This window comes from Epinephelus lanceolatus, chromosome 19 (assembly GCF_041903045.1).
Source record: "Epinephelus lanceolatus isolate andai-2023 chromosome 19, ASM4190304v1, whole genome shotgun sequence".
NCBI lineage: Eukaryota > Metazoa > Chordata > Actinopteri > Perciformes > Serranidae > Epinephelus > Epinephelus lanceolatus.
The window spans coordinates 6,345,696-6,370,853 of record NC_135752.1 but is presented as its reverse complement, the minus strand read 5'-3'; the positions used below and the strand labels follow the sequence as shown (position 1 = coordinate 6,370,853).

General features: G+C 39.1%; 1 protein-coding gene across 1 annotated transcript in view; it reads left to right on the top strand.

Annotated features, from left to right (window-relative positions):
- The window catches only part of homer1 (homer scaffold protein 1), a 36,731-nt gene extending 14,007 nt beyond the window's left edge, over positions 1-22,724 (top strand). Inside the window, exons 2-9 of the mRNA XM_033647731.2 lie at positions 6,948-7,104; positions 11,886-12,017; positions 13,408-13,500; positions 17,014-17,156; positions 18,596-18,755; positions 18,840-18,950; positions 19,034-19,114; positions 21,002-22,724. Of these exons, the coding sequence (XP_033503622.2) occupies positions 6,948-7,104; positions 11,886-12,017; positions 13,408-13,500; positions 17,014-17,156; positions 18,596-18,755; positions 18,840-18,950; positions 19,034-19,114; positions 21,002-21,190 (1,066 nt within the window). The 3' untranslated portion in view covers positions 21,191-22,724. The remainder of the gene's footprint in view (positions 1-6,947; positions 7,105-11,885; positions 12,018-13,407; positions 13,501-17,013; positions 17,157-18,595; positions 18,756-18,839; positions 18,951-19,033; positions 19,115-21,001) is intronic.
- The last annotated feature ends 2,434 nt before the right edge of the window (positions 22,725-25,158 follow it).

Below are 25,158 nucleotides of genomic sequence, written 5' to 3'. Positions count from 1 at the left end.
TATGAGTAACGGCTATGATAACCAAAACATTTACAGATGTTGGTCCAGACTGAAATATGTCAGCAATCATTAGTTGGATTTGCATTGGATGGATTGTCATTACATTTGAATCGTAAACTTTTCGTCTAGTCTCTAAACCTTGAGGTCTGAAGTATCATTTATTCAGTACTTTATAGCTAAAACTAATTGCCATCAGCCTCAGCTGTACTTTTTGTTTAGTACTAATTAGTATGCTAACTTGCCAAGCTAAGATGCCAAACATAGCAAATATTACACCTGCTAAAAAGCAGCATGTTGTATGCTGAGATTAGCATTTAGCTCAAAGCATCTCATGGGTCCGGTAGCATGACTTATTTTATCTGCTGAAATTTTCTTCTTATCGTTTAAATATTAATTATCAAAATTATAAAAATTAATTGTAGGCCCTTCTCTAAGATGGCAGTTCTGGCTTTGATTCTTGAACAGCTCATAAGAGAGCAGCTTGAGTTTTATGTAAAAATGCCATTTTATCCAAACATCAGTCTGGCCTCAGAAAGCAACATAGTGCTATTACCTCATGATGGTGGTGAACACTATCATATTTAATAAGTAATTTGTTAATTAATAATTTGTTTATTTATTTATTTTATTAATGCAATTGTATTTTTCAAATGTCAGATTTTTTTGCCTTCATTTGATAGGACAGACTAAAGCATGAATTGGGAGAGGAAAGGAATGACATACAGCCAAGGATCGCAGGCTGGAATCAAATCCACAGCTGCTAAAACAAAGACAGTGCCTTTCTACATGGGATTTAGGTTAAAATGTGGATGGTCCCACCCTTCACTTAAATGCAGATGATACAGTGATATATTGGCTGTGGCCACATTGCAAGTTGTCTTAAATAGAATTCAAATTCATCTTTCACAACTAAAGCTGGTTTAAAATGCTGATAAAACTAAGGTAATGCATTGAATTGCCTGTGCACACTTTGGGCATTATAACTGCTCAGAAAGTAATTAGAAGTTGTCTCCTGTCATAAATATCTCAGGATTTGGCTTGATGACCTTTCTTTAAAGGGTAGGTTGATAATCTTTTTAAAAAAAAAAGCTGAGGCTGAAGGTAGGGTTTCACTCCAGGAACAAGTCCCGCCTATACTTTTTAGGCCAGTAGAAGATAGGTCTCTGTTACGTTTTTACTAATTCTTGGTCACAATGATCTGTTGTACATAAATGCATCTGAACATAGCTTGCACATTAGGTCCTGCATATCACAGTGTACTGAGATTTGTTACAAACGGTAAAGCCCTCACTCATTTAATGTATGCTTTACTCCAGGGCTGACTTACCATCTTGGACCTTTTGTAGGCTCTGTCATTGATATTTTTAATTTATAAAGCCATTCAGGTTAGACCACCATCATACATTTACATTTTGATTGCAAGAATCTGACTGCAGTTATAGTCTGAGATCACAAGATGTGTTCTTGTTGTCTTCTCCAAGTGTATAGCTGACCTTGGAAAGAAAGCTGTTTTGTGCTCTGCTCACCTCAAAAAGACTTGAAACTAGGAGAATTAGTCTCTCTGCTGGATTTTAAAGCTCACATAGGTACAGTGGGTAAAAAAATGTTTGGTACTTGTCACTGTGCGTTGGTATTTTAATATCTCGACATGTTAATATATATCTAAATATCTTCTTTGTTTTCTCGTGGTTATGTGTTGTTTGTAACCTTTTATGTTGCTGTCTTGGCCAGGTCTCCCTTATAAAAAAGAGAAATGATCTCAACATACTCGCCTCATTAAATATGGGTGAAAAAAAAATTCCATTTACACTGAAATTCATTTACTTTGAAAACAAAACACTGAAACACTTTTTTAAGCTTTTAAAGTAATATTTAGGTGAGAACGTTGCAGCATACTGTTTGTAGACTCTTGTATTTAGGGTGTTAACAAGGGTGTAACTGTCAATTTACATTGCAAAATTTGACAATTATGCCAAATCTGTTATATCCTCCTTTACATTTATTTACAATCTATCCTTCTTTTGAGCTGGAGCAGGTCATCAGTCCCACAGTTTGATATTTTTGAAGGAAAAATGACAGACTGGGACATTTCCAAACAGAGTCTGGACATCTCCAGACATAAATCTGCTCTTAGTTTGTTGTGGATTTGTTGTGGAGCATTCAGACCAGTTACAACCAGACAGTTACAGCTTGTTTTGCTTTTAATCCAATACCCTGGGAGCTTTCCATCCATAGCAACGTTTGGAAGCCGTCCAGAGCCTGCTGATCTCTGTATGTTGGCACAGGTGCTTCCAGGTCACCTTTGGCATTGCTTCACTGTCTCTACGTCAGTGTTCGCCCTGCTGCTCAGCTCTAGCCTAGACACACTCACACATACGAGGCCTCGAATGTAACACCTTGCTGCTTTTGTCTAGCCAAATCATTCGAGCATGTCACTTTTGAGCCACCTCTGTGACAGGTGAACACAGATAGTGTCTCCACAGCTACACCAGCCAAACAAATATGGCCGTGTACCAACTCTCTCCACAATATCGATCTGATCCACGTGATTGTGTCCAATTAATCAACCTGTGGTTTTTTCAATTAGTCTAATCCCCGCTTTGTCATGCAAGTTGCTCAGCAGCTCCACCATCAAAGAGAAGCATGTAGACCTCTTAGGGCTTGACGTTAACTTTTTTCCCAAGGAGCACATGTGCTCCTAAGTTGAAAAAGTAAGGAGCGCACAAAGAACTTTAGGGGCACAATGTAAATTGATCAAATAATGTGTTTTCCGTAATAAACGTGATGCAAATAGACATTTACAAGCAAAATTATTTAATGAATTTGTATACAAAATGTACAGAAAGATAAAATCATCAAGTTTTGAAAAAGTATTGCAATTTAATTTTGTCTTTAATGTTATTATCTTATATATATTATCTTTGCAATATGACTATCTTATATAATGTTATTACTATCCTAAAACATTCTGCAGGTCCTCTGAAACTCTGCAGGACTTATTTCCACCCTGCCCAGCAGCGGTACCGTGGCGAACGGTCCCTAACTGCAGGGAGAATGGAGCAGGCTTCCCTGGAGGTCCGCCGCTTTTCCCAGTCCCTCGTCTCTGCCACACTTTGACTTATTTCCACCCTGCCGACAGTGGGACTTATATTCATTGTGCCGACAGTGGCTTGGAAAACCGCCCATAACCGTGTCACATGGGGAAGAGGGAAGGTGGCTGGAGTTCCTCCAATATTTGCGGTTAGATTATAATATTTTTTTATTGACAAAAATATAGGCTGCTTCGGCTGATTTTTTTTTATGCGCACATGTGCCCCTAAATATTTTTTAGAGTTCGCGCACACCTATTTTTAGTCGCAAACGCGAGTGAAACGCTTGCACTGTCGAGCCCTGCCTCTCTCTATACCTTGGGCCTTTGAGTTGTCCATCATCTCTGCAGCAGTACAGTTGCTGATGGTTGTCCAGGTCTGTGTGGGCTCTACCACATTGTTCAGCTCTTGTTATTTTAAAAGTAGAAGTGGAATTAGCATATCTGCCCTTTCTTTCTTTTGCTGCTTTTAAAAAATGCATTATTCCTGCTTGATTTTTATCTTAACTGCCCACACATGAAGCAGTTGGTTTAAAGAAAGACGCCCCCATCTCTGTCTCTGTCTGCTTCATTTCTCTCCTGTATCCAGGTTACATTCTGCATTTCTTACTCTCAGTTTTTTTCCCCTATAACTTTTTACAGTTATTCTTTCCCATTTTCAACATCAATGTCAGAGTTATTGCTTGATGTTTATTAGATGCAAGAATTTCTTTTTTAACAAACATTTTATTGTGTTTCATGTTATTAAAAATGTTTACAATGGCTGAAGTTTCAAATGTCACTGCTGCTTCAGAAAAACGTCTGTTTACACCTGGTATTAACATGTCATGGATGATCAGATCACAGGTGGACAGTTCCAAGTATGTCCACACCTGCACTAGAATGCGTGTCTACATGTGATTCAAGTTGTGATACAGTCTCACTTCCCCAGAATCCTCAAAACACGAGAGCCTTTACATATCATTTATCTCTTTAATGATGTCCAGTGCTTCCCTAGAGTAAGGGTTTGCCTTCTTGGTCCCTGCTAATAGAACCTAAAGAGGATATTGGCCCTAATGTTGTACATTTCCCTGTGTCATGCTACCTAAACATAGCAAACAACAATTCATTGGTAGAAAATAGGGGTGTAACGATACATTAATCTGACTCGATAGTAGGGGTGGGAATCGCCACAGGACTCGATACGATATTATCATGATACTTTGGTCACAATACGATATTATAGCGATATTGCGAAGAATTTGGGATATAATATTTTGCAATATATTGTAATTTATTACCTTTTTCTCAACTGCAAATGATTTCCCCAAAGAAGAACTCATAAGATGAAGTTTTCAGTCTGTTCATCTGACTTTGCTGTGGTGTGACTTTGGTGCACTACTCTAGTTTGGAGAATGTGAGACAGCAGTTGCCAGTCCTCTGTGAGATAATGTGCCATTATAGTCTCATATGAATCCTTTGACCTTGATGTCCGGGCATCAAAAGTTCATGCCTCCCTTCCTGCTGTACTCAGATTCCTCAACTTTATGCTTCACTTCTCTGTAGAGCATGATTATGGGTGTGTCAGTGAAGAGATGTCTGGACGGAGTCACATACCGACAAAGTGTTTTAAGCATATAAAAAAAGCCTTTGTTTTCACTAACGCTGTATGGACCAAGATCTTTGCACATTTTTTTTAGCTCTCTCACAGTTGGATGGTAGTTTTGTCTTGTAAAGTAAAGTAAAGTAAAGAAAAGTAAAGTATCTATCTATCTATCTATCTATCTATCTATCTATCTATACCTACCTACCTACCTACCTTCCTTTACATCATCACAATACAATACATTTCCAATATATTTTACTCTAAATTTGATAGTTGTAATTCTTGACTTTTCCAGTACTTGTTTTTTGATTTCTCTTACTATTTTTTGTGACTGTTATGCACCAAATTACCAAAGCAAATTCCTTGGATGTGAAAACCTACTTGGCAGTAAACCTTTACTGGTTCTGACACTGATTTTCTGACACACCCAAAATACATGAGTGTTGTGTGTAATGCTGCAGTCTTCTAGCAGAGTAAATTCAGTAAATTCATTCAGGTCGCCTTAATCCTGAGCATTATGATTGTTTTCTATGACATTATTTTGTCAAGCTTTATTTCGAACATAAATCCGTTGTAATGACTTCAACACCCGCTGGCTGCAAAGGTCCATTAACTCCAAGTAATGAAGTGATCCTGGAATGATTTGGAATTTATTTGTGATTTGCACATTTTAATATTCATAGACACTCTTTATTTTGTTAATCCTACCAAGTCATTTTTTGCATATACAAAGTAAAGTATGTTTACTATCTGCCCTTGTGTGCTACTTTACACCTTTCACCACATGTGAAGAGGAAGCCTGTACGTTTTTATATAAACACTCTTGTTCTTGGTATGAAGGCCTAGTGGATGTGTTTTTTTTTTTTACCCTCGTCCAGTCACTGGTAGTGCAGCAACACAGAAGGCTGGTGAATTATGGATGTGCTGGGACCTGAGAGGCTGTTTCTCTCACCTTCCTCTGATTCCTAACATTCCTCAATACTTTCACTTCCTTTCTTTTGCCAGGACAGTGTTAGATATTTGATGTGCAGCTTTATTCACTTGTTTGCTTTTGTGTCTCTTAGCCATGTTAGCACCGTGGCTCAAGGAATTGTAAGATTGGCAATCGGTCCCCACCTTTGTTCCTACAACTATTAGAAATGAAATTTGTACAGCCATTCATGTCCCCCTAGAGGATGAAGTCTACTGACATTGGTGATCCCCAGACCTTTCCTCTAGCACCAACATGAGATTCACATTTTTGTTTTTAGTGAAAAGTATGGCCAACTGTTTGATGGATTGCTATGAAATTTGGTGCACATATTCATGTCCCCCTGAGGATGAATTACAGTGCTATCATCTGGTCAAAAAGTTGTTTGTCCAGAAATTTGGTTTATGACCAAATTTCTGCAAAATGACCAATTCTTTAGCCTCAGCTGTACTTGTTGCTAATAAGCACATGTTAGCATGCTAACAAGCTAAACTAAGCTAGAGAAAATGTTTACTATTCCCACTAAACATCAGCTTGTTAGGGTTGTCATCATTCAATGATTTATTTATTTGTCTTGTCACATATGGTCATACAAGGCACAACTCCAATGAAATGTGATCCTGTAAGCTTGTTCAACTTGTCCATTGTGATTTACTCCTTTTTTTGCCTCTTCTTAGATTGTTTGGTAGTGCTTTACAATTGTCTATGTGTGGTTCTGGTAATCCATGGTTTCTGGTTGTGGAATGATTTAACTTTAGTTTTTGGTAGAGTTGCTTCTGTTATTTTACAATTTAAATACTCCATAGACTCAGTAAATTTATTTATGTCATCTGTGACGTTAAGAGTGGTGTACTGGAATGTGCTTCTTCAGACTCTGATTGGTTCCATATCTAGTGTCAGTGGAGGTATGCGCTGTAATGTGTTTCTTGACATAAAAAAGATTGTTACATGGGTGCTCTTCCCCAAATCTATACAGTGACTCTGCTCTGCAGCTGCCTTTGAATGATGTATAGCAATGGTCCAGTGTTTATTCCCTGCTTGCAGATTTAGCATTTTTGTCTTTTGGAATCGTTCCTTTTCTACTTCAGCATATTCATTTGCTGAATTGTTGATGTAGCTGCAGTGGTTATTGACGTGTGTATTGTTTTATCTACATATTTTGGTGTAACCACAGCTAAGTTGTTGTCCACATGGCCCAGTATTCAGTTACAAATTGCTAATTTAGGGATCTCAGAGTTGAGGCCTTGTACCAGATACTGATTGCACCATCTTTCCCTCCTTTCCCCCCTCTGTTTCTTCCACAGAGAGCAGCCCATCTTCAGTACACGGGCCCACGTCTTCCAGATTGACCCAAACACCAAGAAGAATTGGGTTCCCACCAGTAAACATGCTGTCACCGTCTCCTACTTCTTCGACAGCACCAGGAATGTATATCGAATCATCAGTCTGGATGGATCTAAGGTGTGTGTGAATATCGCACTCAGTAAAGTGTTAGTATATTTATGTCTGTGTGTTATTTCAATCCTTCATGGAGCTCCAGAGAGGTCTCAGTCCAACTTAACTTGTCCAGTGCCATTACCACATTTGATTTTGTAAATATATCCCACCTCTACCCCCAACTCGCCTCAGCCTGGCCTGTCTCTGTGCTGAGGCAGTGAAGGAGGCGGTCGAGCCTGTCATATCTATGTGGCAGTGATTATTTTAGTCTGGAGAGAGGTGCAGGGGTGGAGTTAGCATAGTTATGTAAGAGCCTCTCTGGGTGACTACTGCTGTTGTTGTTGAACCAGAGAGTTTTTGCTGTGTTCTGCTGGAAATAGCAGAGATTGGGTGGGTTGGTGCTGGAGGACGTTATTATCCAGACAAACAATAAGTCTTCTCAGCAGAGAAAAAGAAAACAAACAGAGACAGATGCCACACAATGAAACATCTTTCTGGTTGTGTTTCTTTCCAAATTCCAGAAGTGAGAAAACTTGTGAGAAAGACTTGAAAATATTTCAGAAAGTCCAGTTTAAAGTTGTGAACCCTTAAAACTAAACAAAACCTACCAGTTGTGTTGAGTTGAATCAAAGACTGATTGTTGTCCTTGTTGACTAGATTTGTTTTCCCTCAAAAAGTAAAAGTATTTCATCCTTTCCAAGGCAAAATGACAGAGGGAAGTCTAAACTCTTCTGCTTTGCCCTTTTGTTAATTTTCTTATAACATGTCAGATTTGTCTTGTGACCCCATGGTTGGGAACAACTGTACTAAACTACATTAAAGACCTCAACACCACAAACTTGGACCCTCCTCCCTACACTGTTTGTACATACACTGCAAGCTAGTATTGTAGGAACTTTTGTTGTAATTGAAGAGATGATATTTCAGCTTACTACTAGGACCTACCTGTCACACAGAACACAGGTCAACTCTGCATCACTCTTCATCACCAAATTCTCCCCCAGTGTTTGCCAGCTGAAACGAAAGCAAACCCCAATTTCACTCCAGTGGGATGTGCTTTATCCACTTGACGCTTTGCCTTACTATATTTGCAGGGTTTTTTTGGCACTATGTGTGCAATTTTTGTGGCCTCCATGAATGTGTGCTGTTTACGGTGTGACAGCTGGTCACTGCCTTTTTATAGTCCTGACCTTGCAGTGGTGTAGTGGAGGGTATACGTGGGTATAGGGGTTATAACTACCTCTTTTTCTGGCAGTTTACTGTATGCCCACCCATCAGCAAAAAAACCCATTGGAATCTATAGGGGAGTATACCCGCTTCCTCCTCAGTAACCTACCCATCTGCCTTATAGCACATCCATCTCATCAGTTACCACTACATCACCTTCACCTACATGCTGTTATTAGCTGGAGGCTACAACACTGGCCCAAAAGTTGCAGCCCATAATTGTCCCGACCACAGCAACGTAAGAGGTAAATAAGAAAATCCAGGCAGAGGGCAGAATCTCTGCACATAAATACCCTGCCGCACTCTTCTAGTTGGTCATAAGCAAGCGTCAACCTCTGGGGCGGAAAAATTAAGCCAATGTGGATGTGCCAACAACTGCAGTTCTTTGAATGACCACTTGAGGCTGACCCCAGAAGCCAGCCAGTCTACTTAGATCACCATGTTGAAATGACAAACTTTAACAGCGGAAATAAACATGTTCACATTGGTACAGAAAATGGTTTTGGTCTCAGTAGTTAATTTCAACATTCATGGCGACTGTATGGGGAGTGAATTTCTTTGTAATTCTAATTAAGGGCGGGCTGCTTTGAGTGACAGTCTGCTATTAGTGTGCTCAGCTTCTCAGTCAGATCCACCAATCACTTTTTTAATCTTTACGACTGCATACGTACAGTTTTGCCAGTTTTCAGTCAGTGTACTTTTTCGATTGCAGATTTTTTTGTCAAATTTGTGAATCTCTCTCGTCACAGCTAATTATTTCACAAGATCTGTCAAATTTGTGAGGAAATTTTGTACAGAATTGCTTTGTTCTGTCAGCTTTTTTTCAGGATGGGTAGAGCCAAGCTACTTGCATATAAAATATATATTAAAGAGTAACTTAACAACAGACTGATAAGCAGTATTTGATTGTCCTCTTTTACACCATATCCAAGAGTGATGTCACAGAGTACATCTGTATATCACTACAGCGAGGTGAGAAGTAAAATTAGAAGAGGTCAGCTTTTTTTTCCTACATATTTGGACAATTTACCAGTCATCTGAAGTCCTGCTTTGTTCTTCTGTGATGCCTGCCAATTAGTCAGTTGGGAAGGCTTATGGGGCAGGCAACAACCGCCAGACGTTCAACATGGTGAACTCAGCACAGCAAAACAAAATCTATCCGTGTGCATTAGGGTTGGGTACCGTTCATAACTGAACCGATACAGTACCGGTACCGGTATCTGGAATTCGGTACCGATACCAAACGGTACCTTATTTCAGTACTTTTTAACCCTATGGGCTCTAGGCCTTTTTGGGGTATTTTTTACTGCTTTTACTTTTAAGCTCATATCACAGTCATTATAAAGGCTACATACACATGCTATATCTTGTTTGGTTTTTTTTTTTTCAGGACAATCTGGGCTAACCAGATTTGCCATCATTTCATGTCCTTCTATGTGCCTGTATTTTATATTAATTTTTATATCAATGAAAAAAACAAATCCGTGTGCCTAAATTCTTACATTTTTATATGTACCTCACCATAGCAAGTTGGAAGTTGACATATTCTGCCATATATGAAGAGGGGAGACTCTCTGGAATCTGGCAATATAAGAACCATGATGCTGGGACATTCTGTCACTTCACAGCTGTCCAAAACATGTGGTTTGTGCCAGGCCGACATGATTGCCAGTATTTTTTCATTATTGCAAGAAATTCCACTGACTCATTCACAAGTCAAAAATGTGTTTTATCTGAAAGAAACATGCAATATTTACATCTAAGATAATAGAAAAATAGTCAACCAAGTGCAATGATGTCCTCCAAGATAATATTTGTTTTTCAGTTTCAGTTATATATTGGGGGGATAATTTTGGGCATTGGTGGGGGGGCACGTGTCCCCCTCAATGTACATGGTGACTACGGCCCTGTCAGCATGCATAATTAGGCTGCAGTTGTCTGGGTGCGCAAAGGTGAAGTGGCTGGTCTTGTCATACAAAGTTTGATGGAGTGTCAACTGGACAATATGGAGATATTTGCATCTTGAAAGCTGGACTACAAATGTGGATAGACAGGGAGAAACACACGCAAGCTTAAGACGTGGTAAGATACGATATTCCTCACTATATGAAGTGACTGATAATAAGATCTGTATAATGGATTGTAAAGAAATTTGTCAGGTTTTTATTTTATAGACAATTGATCTGGATTTATAGCGTGATGGGATGACAGCACAATGATGTGTGTGGTCCTGCGCTTTCATGTGATATGCGCGGCATTTCTGTGCAAGCCTGCGTTCGCGAGTAATCCATCCAACAGTAATGTGTGTGCAAAGCTGTATGAAAGCTCTGTTATACATCATTTTATTGAAACTTCATCAATTTTTTTCGCTGTGAAAACATTGGATTGCACTATGCATCGTTCGGGCCCATAGTCTAAACTTCTCAGTTTCAACATTTTATTGAGAACATTTAGGAACAGTGCTGCATGTTAACTTTTGTCTGCACATTTTTTTTGTCACCAGTGTTACTGAGTCTGAGGTGCGAGTCATGCGCTCTCGCTCCGCCTCCACTTCAGGTACCGAAATTTGGCACCGATTCATTTTAAGTGAATCGGTACTCGGTAGTACCGACGTAAATCGGTACCAAGTACAAAAAGTACCGAGTTTCGGTACCCAACCCTAGTGTGCATATGGGCAGCAACTGCTTCATACCCCTACCGCTGTGCTGATACCCGCTTCCTCTGTGCTACCCTCCCCTCATTAAAATGACTGGAGGCAGCGATTTACCATGCAGTACTGTGAAAGCCCATTTAGAGTGACAGGAGAGGGTGGAGAGAGAATGAGGATGACATGCAGCAAAGGGCTGCTGGTTGGAATCAAACCTGGGCCGTTGGTAATGACTAAGCTTATGTGATGCGCACACTCCACCTGCGGAGTCAGAGGTCGCCCCAGATTAGACATTTTCAGTGGGTGTTAGAGTTCGTCTTTAAAGATATGTGATATAAAGGTCTGAACTCAGGGTCCTCTTACTCACTTGTTCTGGAGCTTTTGACCATGTTTTCATTTACTGTTTCCTCAAGCTCAACTTCTAAGCAGATGAAAAGCACTGGAAGAAAGCTTGGATATCTACAGTTTCATGGCAGATAAGAAAAGTAAATCTGCTGATGAGAGTCAGTTAAAAGCTTCAGAAAAGTAAGTTGGCGGACCTTGAGTTGAGATCTGTTTCTAATGTCAAGAATAAACTCTTAAAGGCATCTTAATGGTAAATTTTATTTTTTTCTCATGACCATCAGTGCTCGCCTCTCTCCCAGCTCTGCCAGTGAGTCCTCCCACACTGATCAATAACATGACAGGCGGTTGGACTCACTTAAGAACTCTTCATTGACTACTTCCTGTTTACCAAACAGTGCAAATACAAACCCCAGTCTATACATGACACACACACTCACACTACCACCACGTCCCAGTAGATGTCAGGACATTTAGCTGCTCTCACCAAACGACAGCCGGCCCCACTAACAGCTGTTAACTGAATAAATGGGGCTTCAACAAACAAAATTTTCATTTTAACTTTTTGAATGTATTTTTTCCTCCACAGGCCATTATCAACAGCACCATCACCCCCAATATGACATTCACCAAGACGTCGCAAAAGTTTGGACAGTGGGCCGACAGTCGGGCGAACACAGTCTACGGCCTCGGCTTCTCATCTGAGAGCAACCTGGTAAAGGTGAGAACGCTTGGACCCACAGTGGAATCCATAAGGGTTTACCACAAAGCAAGCTGGACAGAGCCAGGATTTCTTTGCCTTAGCTGGATTGACAAAGCCTAAAAACCCAGTCAGACATAACAGGTGGTTATCAACTGCCTTTGTTAACCCAGGCCTTCTTCCTCAGGCTCTGTGCACGCTCCTGAAAAAGAGGGTGTTTGGTTTGACTCTTGGATCGATCATGTGCCGCCTACTTAAGCCTATGAAGAATATGAAAAACTTATTACAGCAAAAACAACACTGCTGCTGCAAATAAGGCAAGAGAGGGATGCTCACAGAAAAGTGAATATATTTATATTACCACTCTGTTTTTTCTCTAACATGACAGCTGCACATTCTACAGCTCTTAAACTTTACACTTGATGCAGCAGATTTAAATGTTACACTCAAGAACTGCACTTACATTGGCTATATTGACACTGACCCATAATGAAGGACGGATGGAAATCACTTAAGTTCTTGGCCAAATCAAGGTAAATTTATTTTATTGATCGGATTTTATATGTGAGGATTTTATATGTGACAAATACCAGTAAACTAATCAGTTGTCTAATTGGTGTTCTATTAGTTGTAATACGTCATATATACTAGCAGTGTTAAATGGACTTCAGCAAATCAAGACCAAACATAAAAACATAATTCAAAGTGGTAACGTTGTGGTTTGGTTTGAAGAAATTCTACCACATTTCATATGCAAGTAAAGGTCATCCTGATAAATAACATAGTGAACTATTAAAGTATGCTACCTGTGATTTTATACAAGGTTTCTTTTAAAGCCAGCATGGACCAGAAAACAATATCAACATATTAAGTAGTTCAGTGAAAGCAAGAACAACCTTGCAAATAAAATAAACCATTTTTTTCTCAGATGTTTTGCATCATTACTGTGGCATTAATAACATGCGGCTCAACACGTTTGCATTTATAACATATCGCCTTAGCTGGAAATCTGTGTCGCTCTTAGAGAATATTGTCATGAAAAAGCCAATGCATCTATTTGGTCTTCAAACACTCTTCCTCTGAAGTGAACCTCTCATAGTTCTGGCACCACGGTCCATGGGATTTTGCAACAGTGGTGACACCGATAGCTGATTTCACTGCAATACTCAGAACATAAATTGGTCTGGACAAGTGTAGACATGCAACATAAGTTACCATGGCAACCTAGCCTAATTAAAGGAGAGCCACCTCTGTAACGCTGAAAACTCTGATTTTAGGCTTAACGTACCTTACCCAAAAAATCTTGCTTCCTAGTACACCCCTCTGATTTTGATCCAAGTGTGTATACTCTGTCTTGAAAACGTGGAAGTTGTTGTTGAACTGTAGTGTAACTTGCTCCTGTTATTTTTAGTTTGCAGAAAAGTTTGCCGAGTTCAAGGAGGCAGCGCGGTTAGCAAAAGAGAAGTCTCAGGAGAAGATGGAGCTCACCAGCACTCCCTCTCAGGTATCAAACACCATCACCACCACTGCATCCTCTCGCATACTTTGAAGAAGTCAACCTCAAGGTTCAAGGTTTAACTTTATAGTCATTATACAATACAGGATTGCACAGTGAGACGCAGTTACAGCCCCCTCCATGCTGAACACACAGAAAATCTATACATAACAAATATTCAAATTAGAATAGAATGAAACAATAGAATAACCAATAAAACATAACATAGTATATACAAGTAGCACTAAAGGAAGGATTAAGAGAAACTAAATTACTGGTATATTTACAAGGAAGATAGACAGTTACATATACACACAGAGAATAAGTACAGTTAAACAACTTGACCATATAGGCAGGATTCTGATTAAAAAGTGTTAAAGGTATACGATGCAGGAATTGTTCGTTACTGTTTGTAAACAGTATAACAAGTGAAAGTAAAAGCAAACCTCAGTTTTGTCCACTTGCCGTTTTACCTTACTGTCTTTCAGTTTTTTAGGTGCTGTTGCTTACAGTCTGGCACCTGCTCACTACCTTTTTATGAAATCCCGACCTCACCTGCATGCTGTGCTTAGGAACATCACAAACACAGCAAAATAAAAAAAAATATAGAGGCAGAGGGCAGAGTCTCTGCAGATAAATACACTGCCACTCACTTATGGTCAGTCAAAAGTGATGACTGAGAGGGATTGAGGGATTACTTTTGTATGAATTGATACTAGGGATGGGCATTTTAGGTAACTTCCAAATTTGCCTACTTGTATTAAAATATTATAGACAACTTAAATACTTGTAACAAAAAAATCTTATGCAAGAATAGGAACTTAAATTGAAAAGGAAACAAATGCAATTTAAAACAAATTTATTGAACAGCCAGACTTCAATTAACCTATTAAACTATAATATCAAAAATCATATTCCAAAAACTTTCTGTTGGTGCTTTTACATAGGTTTGATGCAGTGCTGTCTCCGGATTCCGGAGCCTCAAGAACACTTTGAGGGAATTTCTCAACTCAACAATGAACCGATTAGAATTTGGTGGTCAAAGGTCAAGGTCACTTTGACCTCATAAAACATGTTTGGCCATAACTCCAGAATTCATATGCTACTCATGACAAAATTTCACACGTGTTCAATTTGATATAATAATAAAGTGTTGTAAATTTATGTCCAAAAGGTCAAAGGTCAGCTTTACTGTGACATCATAATGTTCTGCAGAAACACTTTTCTGGCCACTACTAAACGTCATAACTCAGGAACAGACGGGGAGACATTTGGTCAGATGCTGAATTTGTGACACTAATCTTGATTGTCCACCTTGAAACTGTGCTGATTGTATAGATCTTCTGTGCTGCCCGGGGAAAAGATGTGTGTGAAGCATCTACATTTTCACAGACATGGGTGTAAACTTTAAGTGCAACTTGACCGGTGCGCGGAGGCATAAAACCACAAGGTGGTTTTTTGTTTTTGTTTTTGTTTGTTTTATGAAATCCTGCAAAGTATACCTGTAAGGATGGCAATCTCATGGTAGTTTATAGATGTAGATGTTTTTAGAGTTGGGAAATAAAGCAACCTGCTAGAAACAAGTACTTTTTGGGGGTACATTTGTATGCAGCACTCATCCTCATATTACCATAACTGTTTTACCACATAGCTCACATTGATAGACATCTGTTGACACTAGTTAGCAAACATGACAATTTCTAGTAAGAACTAGCAGGTAGTGGAATTGATAATGCAAACCAACAGTACACAAAGTTACTCTACAGGTAGGGAGAAATGGCCTGTGTGTGATGGGCTGAAAGCACTCATACAAGCAAATTTATCTTAAATTTAAGTTAAAAGCACAGACATTCTGGGTGTTATATTAGTAATGTCAGAATGTATGAACTTACTGCTGTTAACTATCAAAATAGAGTCAGATGTCTCACATTTGTGAGACATCGCATGAACTTCAACTCATAACAAACTATGGCAATACAGGGTTCAACACAACATTATGACCTGTATAGGATCATGAAAAGAAATTCATGGGACTGACCAGAGTCTAGATGCTAAAAGACTTTACTTTCTGTGTTTTGTGCAGTTTAAAGCACAAAACTCTTCATTTTAATCTCCTTATAATCTCCCAGCCATTCTTGTTTAATGTGTTTTACAGTGTGAGTATGTTTTCTGTTGAGAATCAGTGTTAATGTAATGTAAATATGTTAATAATGTTGGTAACAAACCCCATGCGACACCAAAGCCAACCTAGAAGAATTAGAAATTGATGAGAAATTAATGCAATCCTGTACTAAGCTGTTTTATGTTTCACTCAGCATTATGCTCACATTAAAGCCACTAAGCTAACACCTTGTGGCTTGTTTTACCTCCCCATGAATCCCCCTCAGGGTGGCGCTGTAAAAAGGAATGTGTTGTCAGTCAACAAACCTGGTAAAAAGAAGGTAAAAAAGAAATGGAAAGAATTTTTTACCTGCCCCCGATGGCCCTTTTTCCCCTACTTTTACCCCCCCTCCCCGGCAGTAGTCTTGCAAAAAAAAAGAATTATTCTCTAAACAATGAGAGCACAGTGATGGATTTCTGCATATCAGTAAAGCCAAGTCTTATCACTGTACTCATTTTTTTTCAGCAGAAACCAGTCATCAGTCTTTAACAACATTGTCTATCATCTTTATGTCAGACTAACAGCCAAAGGAACCCCATCTCTGTGAATTTATCCCACATATCCCTCCAGTTCTCCTTTCATGCTCTCAAAAAGTGACAGTCTGCTACAATTAGGGATGTTTGAGCAGTGCCGATCACAAATGACAATGATTATAAGACATAGATAAATGAAAAGGAGACATGGTGTCTTCAGAAAATGGAGTCATAGTTCTGAAATGTGTGTGTGGAAATATGTCTGATCTCCAGCAACCAGCACCTCAGGCACAAAAAGGGTCTGTAAGCTTTTAGCGTCCCTAATTCCATTTCAACAGAAATTACTGTTAGTTTTTGAGAGCACAGAATCATTAACTCTTTATTGATTTTTGATTTGTTTGTGTGTCTTAATCCACATTTATATGAATAGTTCAGCCATTCAGGAAATATGTTCGTCTTCTTGCCAAGAGTTAGATAAGAAGATTGATACTGCTCCCTGTGCATTAAATATGAAGCTACAGTCAGCAGCCACTTAGCTTAAGTTAGCATTAAGATTGGAAAGAAGGGTAAACAGCTTGCCTGGCACTATCCAAAGGTAACAAAATCCACCTACCAGCACCTCTAAAGCTGACTTATGATCATGATAAAAGTTTTTTGTTTAGTCTAGTAGGGGGACTTTGTTACCTTTGGACAGAGGCAGGCTATCTGTATACCCGTTTCCAGTATTTATGCTAAGCTAAGCTAACTCTCTCCTGGCTGTAGCTTCATATTTAGTATCTTCTCGGCATGAAAGCAAATAAACTTCTCCCAAAATGTTGACCTGTTGCTTCAGTCTTTTTTTTTTTTCTAATAATATTTTTTTGATGTTTCACTAATGTGTTGGAACAGGAGTCGGCCCCAGGTGACCTGCAGTCGCCCTTGACCTCAGAGAGCATCAATGGTACAGATGATGAGAGAGTCACACCAGACACACCTCAGCACACTGAACCTAGAGCAGAGCCTTCCCAGAATGCACTGCCCTTCTCACACAGGTAAACGGGAGCCAGGTTAACACAGAACAGATCCAGCCACAAGCAAGACAACCAAATATCACCCAATATCGTCTTCCTCATACATATATGTCTATATATATATATATATATATATATATATATATATATATATATATATATAAAATGTGTGTCGGATGTTGATGGCCGTCAGCTTGTTATGGACTTCTTTTTATGGTCATCTGCTCCAGGCACGCCACTGCAAGTGTTTACATTATGTACCATACACTTCTACATGTAGCTACATGCTAACGTCACAGAAACACAGCCCAGTTGCCAGAGGACAATGTTGACATTTTGCTTTTCCACAAACCAAGAATACGTTACATTAGCAACTTTCAGACATATCCTATCAACATTTGTAAAGTGACGTTATCCTGAGCTAGTGTGGGTGGTGGATGACGTGACATGTAGCTGAGACGGCTGCCATAGCTGCAGACCACTGCAGACCACTGCTCAAGACCAACAAACAACAAAACTGGTTGTGTTTTAGTGTGTCATTGCTGTGTTTCCAGCAGCTTTTTAGCCACCAAGCATGAGTGTTTTGTAGTGACCTGTTGGTGTTTTTCTAACGTTATAGTGCCATGAAAAGTGGCGTTTTTTTACTGAGTGTTATGACCCAGCTCATAAAGGGAAGGTGGAACAATATAAATCAGACATTTTGGTGATGTTTTTTTCTAACTATCCTGAATTGGTGAAAACAAAAACACGAATTAAACAGTAACCTTGCAACTAGTGTCTCTAACAAATAAAGATATGCTATGTTTTGAAAAACTTAAACCTGGCCCAGATCCCAAAATAGCTACACTAGTGCCTCAAAACAGTTTCAACAAAATACAAATACAGACGGTGAATACAAGTGTTCCAGTACAGACAGTACGGAGAAAGTGTTTTTTGAACATTACAGCATGTACACATTTTCAGGTAAAAACCAAGAATACAAGTATGAATCAGAAAACAAGCATAATAGGTCCCCTTTAAATAACATTTTAATTGTTGACACCTCCACATTGTGAAATGATCACATTCAGGAGTGTAAATGAGAGAGTTACTTGTCCGCTCGCGACTCTCTTGAGTGCTGATTTAAAATGAAATTGGCACAGTGCAGCAAAGAGCGCTGCAGCTCATGTCGATTCATTCATTCATTATTAATCTGGTCCCCGGGCCTCTGGACAGCATTAAAGCATTACATTAAAACACTACGCATGCTTCCTATTAATTATAAACCACTAAATGAGTGGAGATAGTTTTGTCAGCTGTGCTTTAGGGGATATTAATGCAGCAGAAAAACTTTTTAAAAAGTTATAACCACGTAGAAATTAAAGTTTTCTAAAATGCTTTGCACATTGTTCTATTAAATGTTAAGGGACTATAGTTGGTTTCAGCTTTTCTGATAGTCTTGTCTCTTCCTCACATCCCAGTTCATCCAGCATCAATAAGCACTGGGAGGCAGAGCTGGCGGCACTTAAGGGCAACAACGCCAAGCTGACGGCGGCTCTGCTCGAGTCCACGGCCAATGTCAAACAGTGGAAACAACAGCTGGCAGCCTATCAGGAAGAAGCTGAGAGGCTACACAAACGGGTATCACTGCTCAAATAAAATGATCTGATTTACTGAAAATAAATTTTGACCATGTTGTGAGGATTTTTTTGGTTTGTATTCCAGGTGACAGAGCTGGAGTGTGTGAGTGGCCAAACAACAGTGATCAAATCCCAAAAGACAGAACTCAACCAAACGATAGAAGAGCTGGAGTCGGCTCTGAAAGCCAAGGAGGAGGTACGTGGAGGAGTGTTTTAGGTAGATGTGTTTGTGTACTGAGCTGTATTACACATCTTCAATATTTACTCTCTTTACTTCAGGAGTTGGAGAGACTCAAAGCAGAAGTGGAGAGTGCCAACGAGTTTCAGTCTCAAAAAGACTCCCTTACACAGAAACTACAAGTGAGTAATGCAGGTGTACGCACAGTAACACCTGCAGCTGATTCAGGTCAGATTCCACAGACTGTAAATTAACTGCAAATTTAACTCAGACTCCAAATAAGGTGAATTTTTGACAGCTTCAATATTTCCCAGTTTGTGAAAAGCACCTAGATGTCTCCACAAACTGGTGCCAAATTGGCTGCAACAACAGATCAGTATAAATAAAATCCAGCAGAAGAGCTAACCATCACACAAGTAGTAACAACAAAAAGATTTCACCAGAGTGACATTGATATGTTGGGCGATATTAGCTTATTGTACATTTATCAGAATTTTCACGTGTGTCGCCCAAGTAACAAGACATTTCAGTTCAGAAATGCTAAAACAAGCTTTAGTTAATTCAGAAACAGTGTATTTATTACAGTTCTTTAAAGGAATGCTTCACTTCCCAAATGACCGTTTTTATATCAGTCACTCACACCATGCTATGGTGATTTTGTGAAGAAAACTTTGATTTTCATGCATGCCTCCACATTGAAAGAAGAATCCAAGAACAGAGAAAATTCCAAATGAATTGAAGTCATAGGGGTCCATGTTCACCAACAGCAAAAGTATATCAAAGTGTCCATTTACAAGCTCTCACACAACTTGTGCAGTATTATCCAGTCATATGCTCAGTACTTCCCAAACAGAGAGCCTTTTCCGATGGTGAACTGAAGTAAAAGTGGAACTTATCTATGCTTTCCTCAGAGCCAGACTCCATTGACAAAAGCGCTATTTTTATCTTGCTGAACACAGGAGCTGCTGGTCTACTCCTGCCTTGATCAGTTAGTTTGTCTTGGCTATTGTGTGACTTCGGTGTTTTTAAAAAGTTAGTTTGGCTTCACCAAAGTCGTACAATTACACAAACAAACTTCCGATTAAGGCAGTGGTAGACGAGCAGCTCCCATGTACAGCGAGGTGAAATTACAGTCTGGTTTTGAAGAGAGCATAGATAAGTTTCACTTTCAGGTCAGTTCCCAGAGGGAAAGAGCTGTCTGTTTGGGAAGTACTGAGCATATATGACTGGATAAATGAGACTTGGAATAAACTGCGTGAGTTGAGTGAGAGTTTAACAGATGTTTTGATATAGTTTTTCTGTTGTTTAACACAGACCTCTATTTCTGGATTTTTATTCACCAGAATAAACGTGAGAAAAACAAAGTTTTCTTCAATGTCAAAAGGTGGTGAGAAATGGATATAGAAATGGTCATTTTAACACTCTATATCAACATTGGAAAAATCCAGTATTAGTAGGGGCGATAGTTGTCACATCTTCCTGCCAACATGGCATGAATGCAGCATTTCCCACTAAAAAAATCAGACGTGCCTTAGTTTAGAGTTTATGTTCAGCCAGGATGCTTACCTCAAGGTTTTAACCATTTATTGCAGTAGTATGCATTTCAGTTTGCTGGTGCAGCTTCCACAGTTACTCTTTTTCAGTATAAAATTTCCTTCATACAGCATTTCCCTATTGAGCTGCAGTGGAATGACAGTTACAAAAAGAGGGAATTTTGTGCTAAAAACATATACCTTTGGAGGACTTGTCTAATTCAGACTGCTGACGCCTCATATCGGCTTTAGGTAAATGTTATTTTAATATATTTTTGAACAAAACTGGGGCACTGGATTTTGTCCCTCATCATTTACACTAAAAGCACATCAGGAAGAGATCTATTAGTTTGAGTTTTTAATGGTGAGTATAAACAGGAGGAGTAATTAGAGCTATCAGAATTGTTTCAGTGCATTGTTTCCACACATTTTACACGACTGTGAAAATGTGAAAAAAAAAAGTTGATCAAAACTTTGGATGGTTTAAGAGTTTGAGAACCACTGTTTAAATAAACTGATGATCTTGTTTGTCTTCAGGACACGGAGTCGAGGAACCAGACATTGGAGGCCCAGCTAAGCGATCTGGAGCAGCGTCTAGAGAGCAACCAGCAGGAGAGGGAAGCCTTCCGCAAGAGCCTGCGCTCGCTGCTGGAGCTGCTGGACGGCAAGATTTTCGAGCTGACAGAGCTGCGAGACACGCTGGGTAAGCTCATCGAGGGCAGCTAAAGAGGCGAATTCACCGTCACCAACAGCACCACCAACACCACAGCCAGCGCTCAGAGAAGAAACCACCTGCATGTTGGCACATCATCACCGACATGTAACTTGAAATTAATTTCCCACATGTATACGTGTAAAGGTTTACACACAACTTTATGCATTAACGGTACACACATTTTTTGCTACAGTACACGTTTACAAACAAGCCAAGTGAAAGAGGCTTTGCTTGGACCATGCCTTTCCTCCGCTCCACTCTGGAATATTCTTGACTTTCTTAAATCAGATTTTTTTTGGTTTGTTTCTTGAAAATCATTCCGTTTGTGGGGAAATTTTTTGTTTTTGCTCCAGCAATCACGCAGACTTTAATTAATAAAAAACAAGCTGCGTTTTTCTTTTCTCGAGTTTCGCTTTGGTGCATTCTGCAGTCACCTGGAGCCGGTGATTTTTCTCCCCCATCTTCTTTAATTCATCGTCAGCCAAATGAACACTTGGAGTCAGATGAGAAGGACTCGAGCTTTTCCTACACTCTGATTAATTTTTAGTTATTTGAACTCTGGAGGGTGTCGGGTCACTTTCGAATGTCTTAAAGAGACAAACGTTCCTCCTGTGATTGAAATCCACCGAGGGACTGCCAAAAAAACAAACGGCCAGAGAGGACTTTGTCTTATATTCTTATACAATATATGAGCAATACAAAAAAGGGAGCATCAGAGGGTAAATAAACACTTTCCACTCTCACTTTCAGGTAATTTTACTCCTCTCTCGAATATGTTTAGTCCACAGGCGAGATTTTATTCACTTTCTTTCTATACACTTTTTTTTAAAAGAATATAACAAATTCATAGTGCACTTGTAAAACTGGAGTTTGTGTGTATGAGTGGATCTTTCTTTCTCCTCTTGTTTCTGTTGCGACTTGAAGTGCAATGATTGAATCCTTTTTGTTTGTTAATTTATTACTTAACCGTGACTGAAAATGATGATGAAAGTTGTACAAAAGCAAAGATCTTTATTTACATCTTGTTTTCACTTAATCTTTTTTTATTGTCTGGTACATGGCTGTCGAGGCAGTTTTCTTTCCTTTTTGAAAAACTGGCAATATTTTTGAACTATTTATGAAAAAGGAAATGAGAATATAAAGAAGGCGATGGCAGGTTGGATTTGCAGAGAATCTTTTCTTTTGCCAAATAACGTTTTCCTGTACAGATTTGAATTTTTGCTGATGTTGCCTTTGGTACAGAGATGCATCAACGGTAGCTGACTAGTGGTACTTTATTTTTCGTGGGATTTACTATTGCCAAAAATTCAGCGATGTTAAGAGGAATAGTATATACACCTGAAGAACACTATTTAAGGGCTTGTTGTTGGTTCGGGTACATTTGGGAGACTTGAATGATTTTAGCGGTGACTTTATCATGATGAGTATTACAGCTTGAAAGGGAAAAAAAACATTTGAATAAGACTTTTAAATGTTGATTATACCACATGCTTCAAAACACAAATTGTAATTTTGAGTTTATAGTAAAACAAAACCAAATGAAAATCATGCAGTCGTGTCGTTCTTTCACAGTTAGCACTCTGATCATGTTGCACATTGGCTTCCAGTGGTGGAAGAAGTATTCAGAGATTTTAAAAATAAAAGTAGCAATACTACAGTGTAAAAATACTCAGAATACTCTACTTTCAAGTAAAAATCCTGCTTTTAAAAGATTCAGTAAAAATACAAAAAAATATTGGCATCAAAATATACTTAAATTACAAAAAGTAAAGTTGGTTAGGCTCAATCTATAACAATATACTGCAAAGTAAGGAGATTTATCTTTTGACAAATGCATTAATTAACTTATATCTGCTTAAAACTACATTAGATTATGATTGGCTGAGCAGTGTTCAAAGCTGCTGTTTAACACAGCTGCGACCGCATTACAGTTTCAGTATTACTAAGACAATTAGTCGCCTATTGTGAAATGGGATGCAGAGCTAAAAGGGGCAACCGCCAACTGAAGCCCAAATAATTTGTCATCCACCAGGACGAGGATGGTCAGAGGTAAAAATACCAGCATTATGTTTTTGGGTTCTCCGTCTGTCCCATTCTTGCAAACAAGCTATCTCAATACATTGAGAAATTAAATTCGCCACAAACATTCTCTTGGACTTAACCATGAACTGATTAGATTTCGGTGGTCTAAGTTCACAGTGACCTCACAAAACCTTTTTGGCCATAGCTTAAAATTTCATATGGTAATTACGACAAAATTTCACATAAATGTCTAATGAGATAAAAAGTTGTGTGATGTGATGACATTTTATATTCAAAAACACTTTTCTGGCCATTACTCAATGTCATAACTCAGGAGGGGAGACGTTTGGTCAGATACTGAGTTGGTGTCACAGCAGTTACAGCCGTGTCTGGAGGCATTATGTTTTGGGGTTGTCTGTCCGTCCACCTCCACCTTGAGGGAATTTCTTCAGATTTGGCACAAATGTTCACTTGGACTCAATGATGAACTGATTAGATTTTGGTAGTCAAAGGTCAAGGTCACTGTGACCATGCATCCATCTCATTTTTGTGAACACGATATCTTGAGAAGGTCTAGAGGGAGTTTCCACAAATTTGTCACAAACGTCCACTTGGACTCAGCAATGAACTGATTAGAATTTAGTGTTCGAAGGTCAATGTTCAAGGTCACTGTGACCTCACAAAACATGTTTTTGGCCATAACTCAAGAATTCATACATACATTTGACAAAATTTGACAGAAATATCTTACAGGATAAAATGAAATGATGACATTTTATATCCAAAAGGTCAAAGGTCAGCTTCACTGTGACATCAAAATGTTCTGCAAAATACTTTTCTGGCCATTAATTCAATGTCAAAATGTATAATAGAAGGGGAAACATTTGGTCAGATACTGAATTGGTGACAGTAATCTTGGGTGTCCATGGTGAAACTGCTGATTATATAGATCTGTGCTGCTGGGCTGGACGATGTGTGTGAAACATCCATGTTTTGCCAAAAAATACACTTAACACCTAACAGATTCCTTTAAGTTCTTCACTACATATATGTGTCAGGACAGACATGGAAGTAAACTGCAACATGACTGGTTGGCAGAGAATGTGCGAACATGAGGCAGTAATTATAGTCTGTTGCTGTGAGACTTTGCCAGGTATATGTAGTAACCATTTTATAAAAGCCACTTGAGGCTTTAGTTAACAGCAATCCAACAGTTAAGGGGTGTTGTGACTTGGTAGCCCAAGGCTGAATTACAGATGCTGATGCACTGCCTCCACTCACATACCCGGACATGGTGAACTGTCTCACTTTTTGACTGAGTGCATACACTTTGGGAAGAGAGAAATCAGCACCGCCCCCTCACAAAATGGCACTCCCATCCCGCACAACCGGATGTACCTTCACATTTTCTACACGGGCTAAAAGTTGTGATTATTTTTGTTAAAGACTGATTTCATTTGGTCTATAAAAGATTAGAAACAATGAAAAGTACCACTTAACACAATATCCTAGAGCACAAGGAGACGTCTTCAGATGTCTTTGTTTTTCCCAAACTGTCCAAAACCCAGTAATGTGCAATTTACTATAACGTAAGACTAATATACACTGCTCAAAAAAATAAAGGGAACACTTAAACAACACAATGTAACTCCAAGTCAATCACACTTCTGTGAAATCAAACTGTCCACTTAAGAAGCAACACTGATTGACAATCAATTTCACATGCTGTTGTGCAAATGGAATAGACAACAGGTGGAAATTATAGGCAATTAGCAAGACACCCCCAATAAAGGAGTGGTTCTGCAGGTGGTGACCACAGACCACTTCTCAGTTCCTATGCTTTCTGGCTGATGTTTTGGTCACTTTTGAATGCTGGCGGTGCTTTCACTCTAGTGGTAGCATGAGACGGAGTCTATAACCCACACAAGTGGCTCAGGTAGTGCAGCTCATCCAGGAT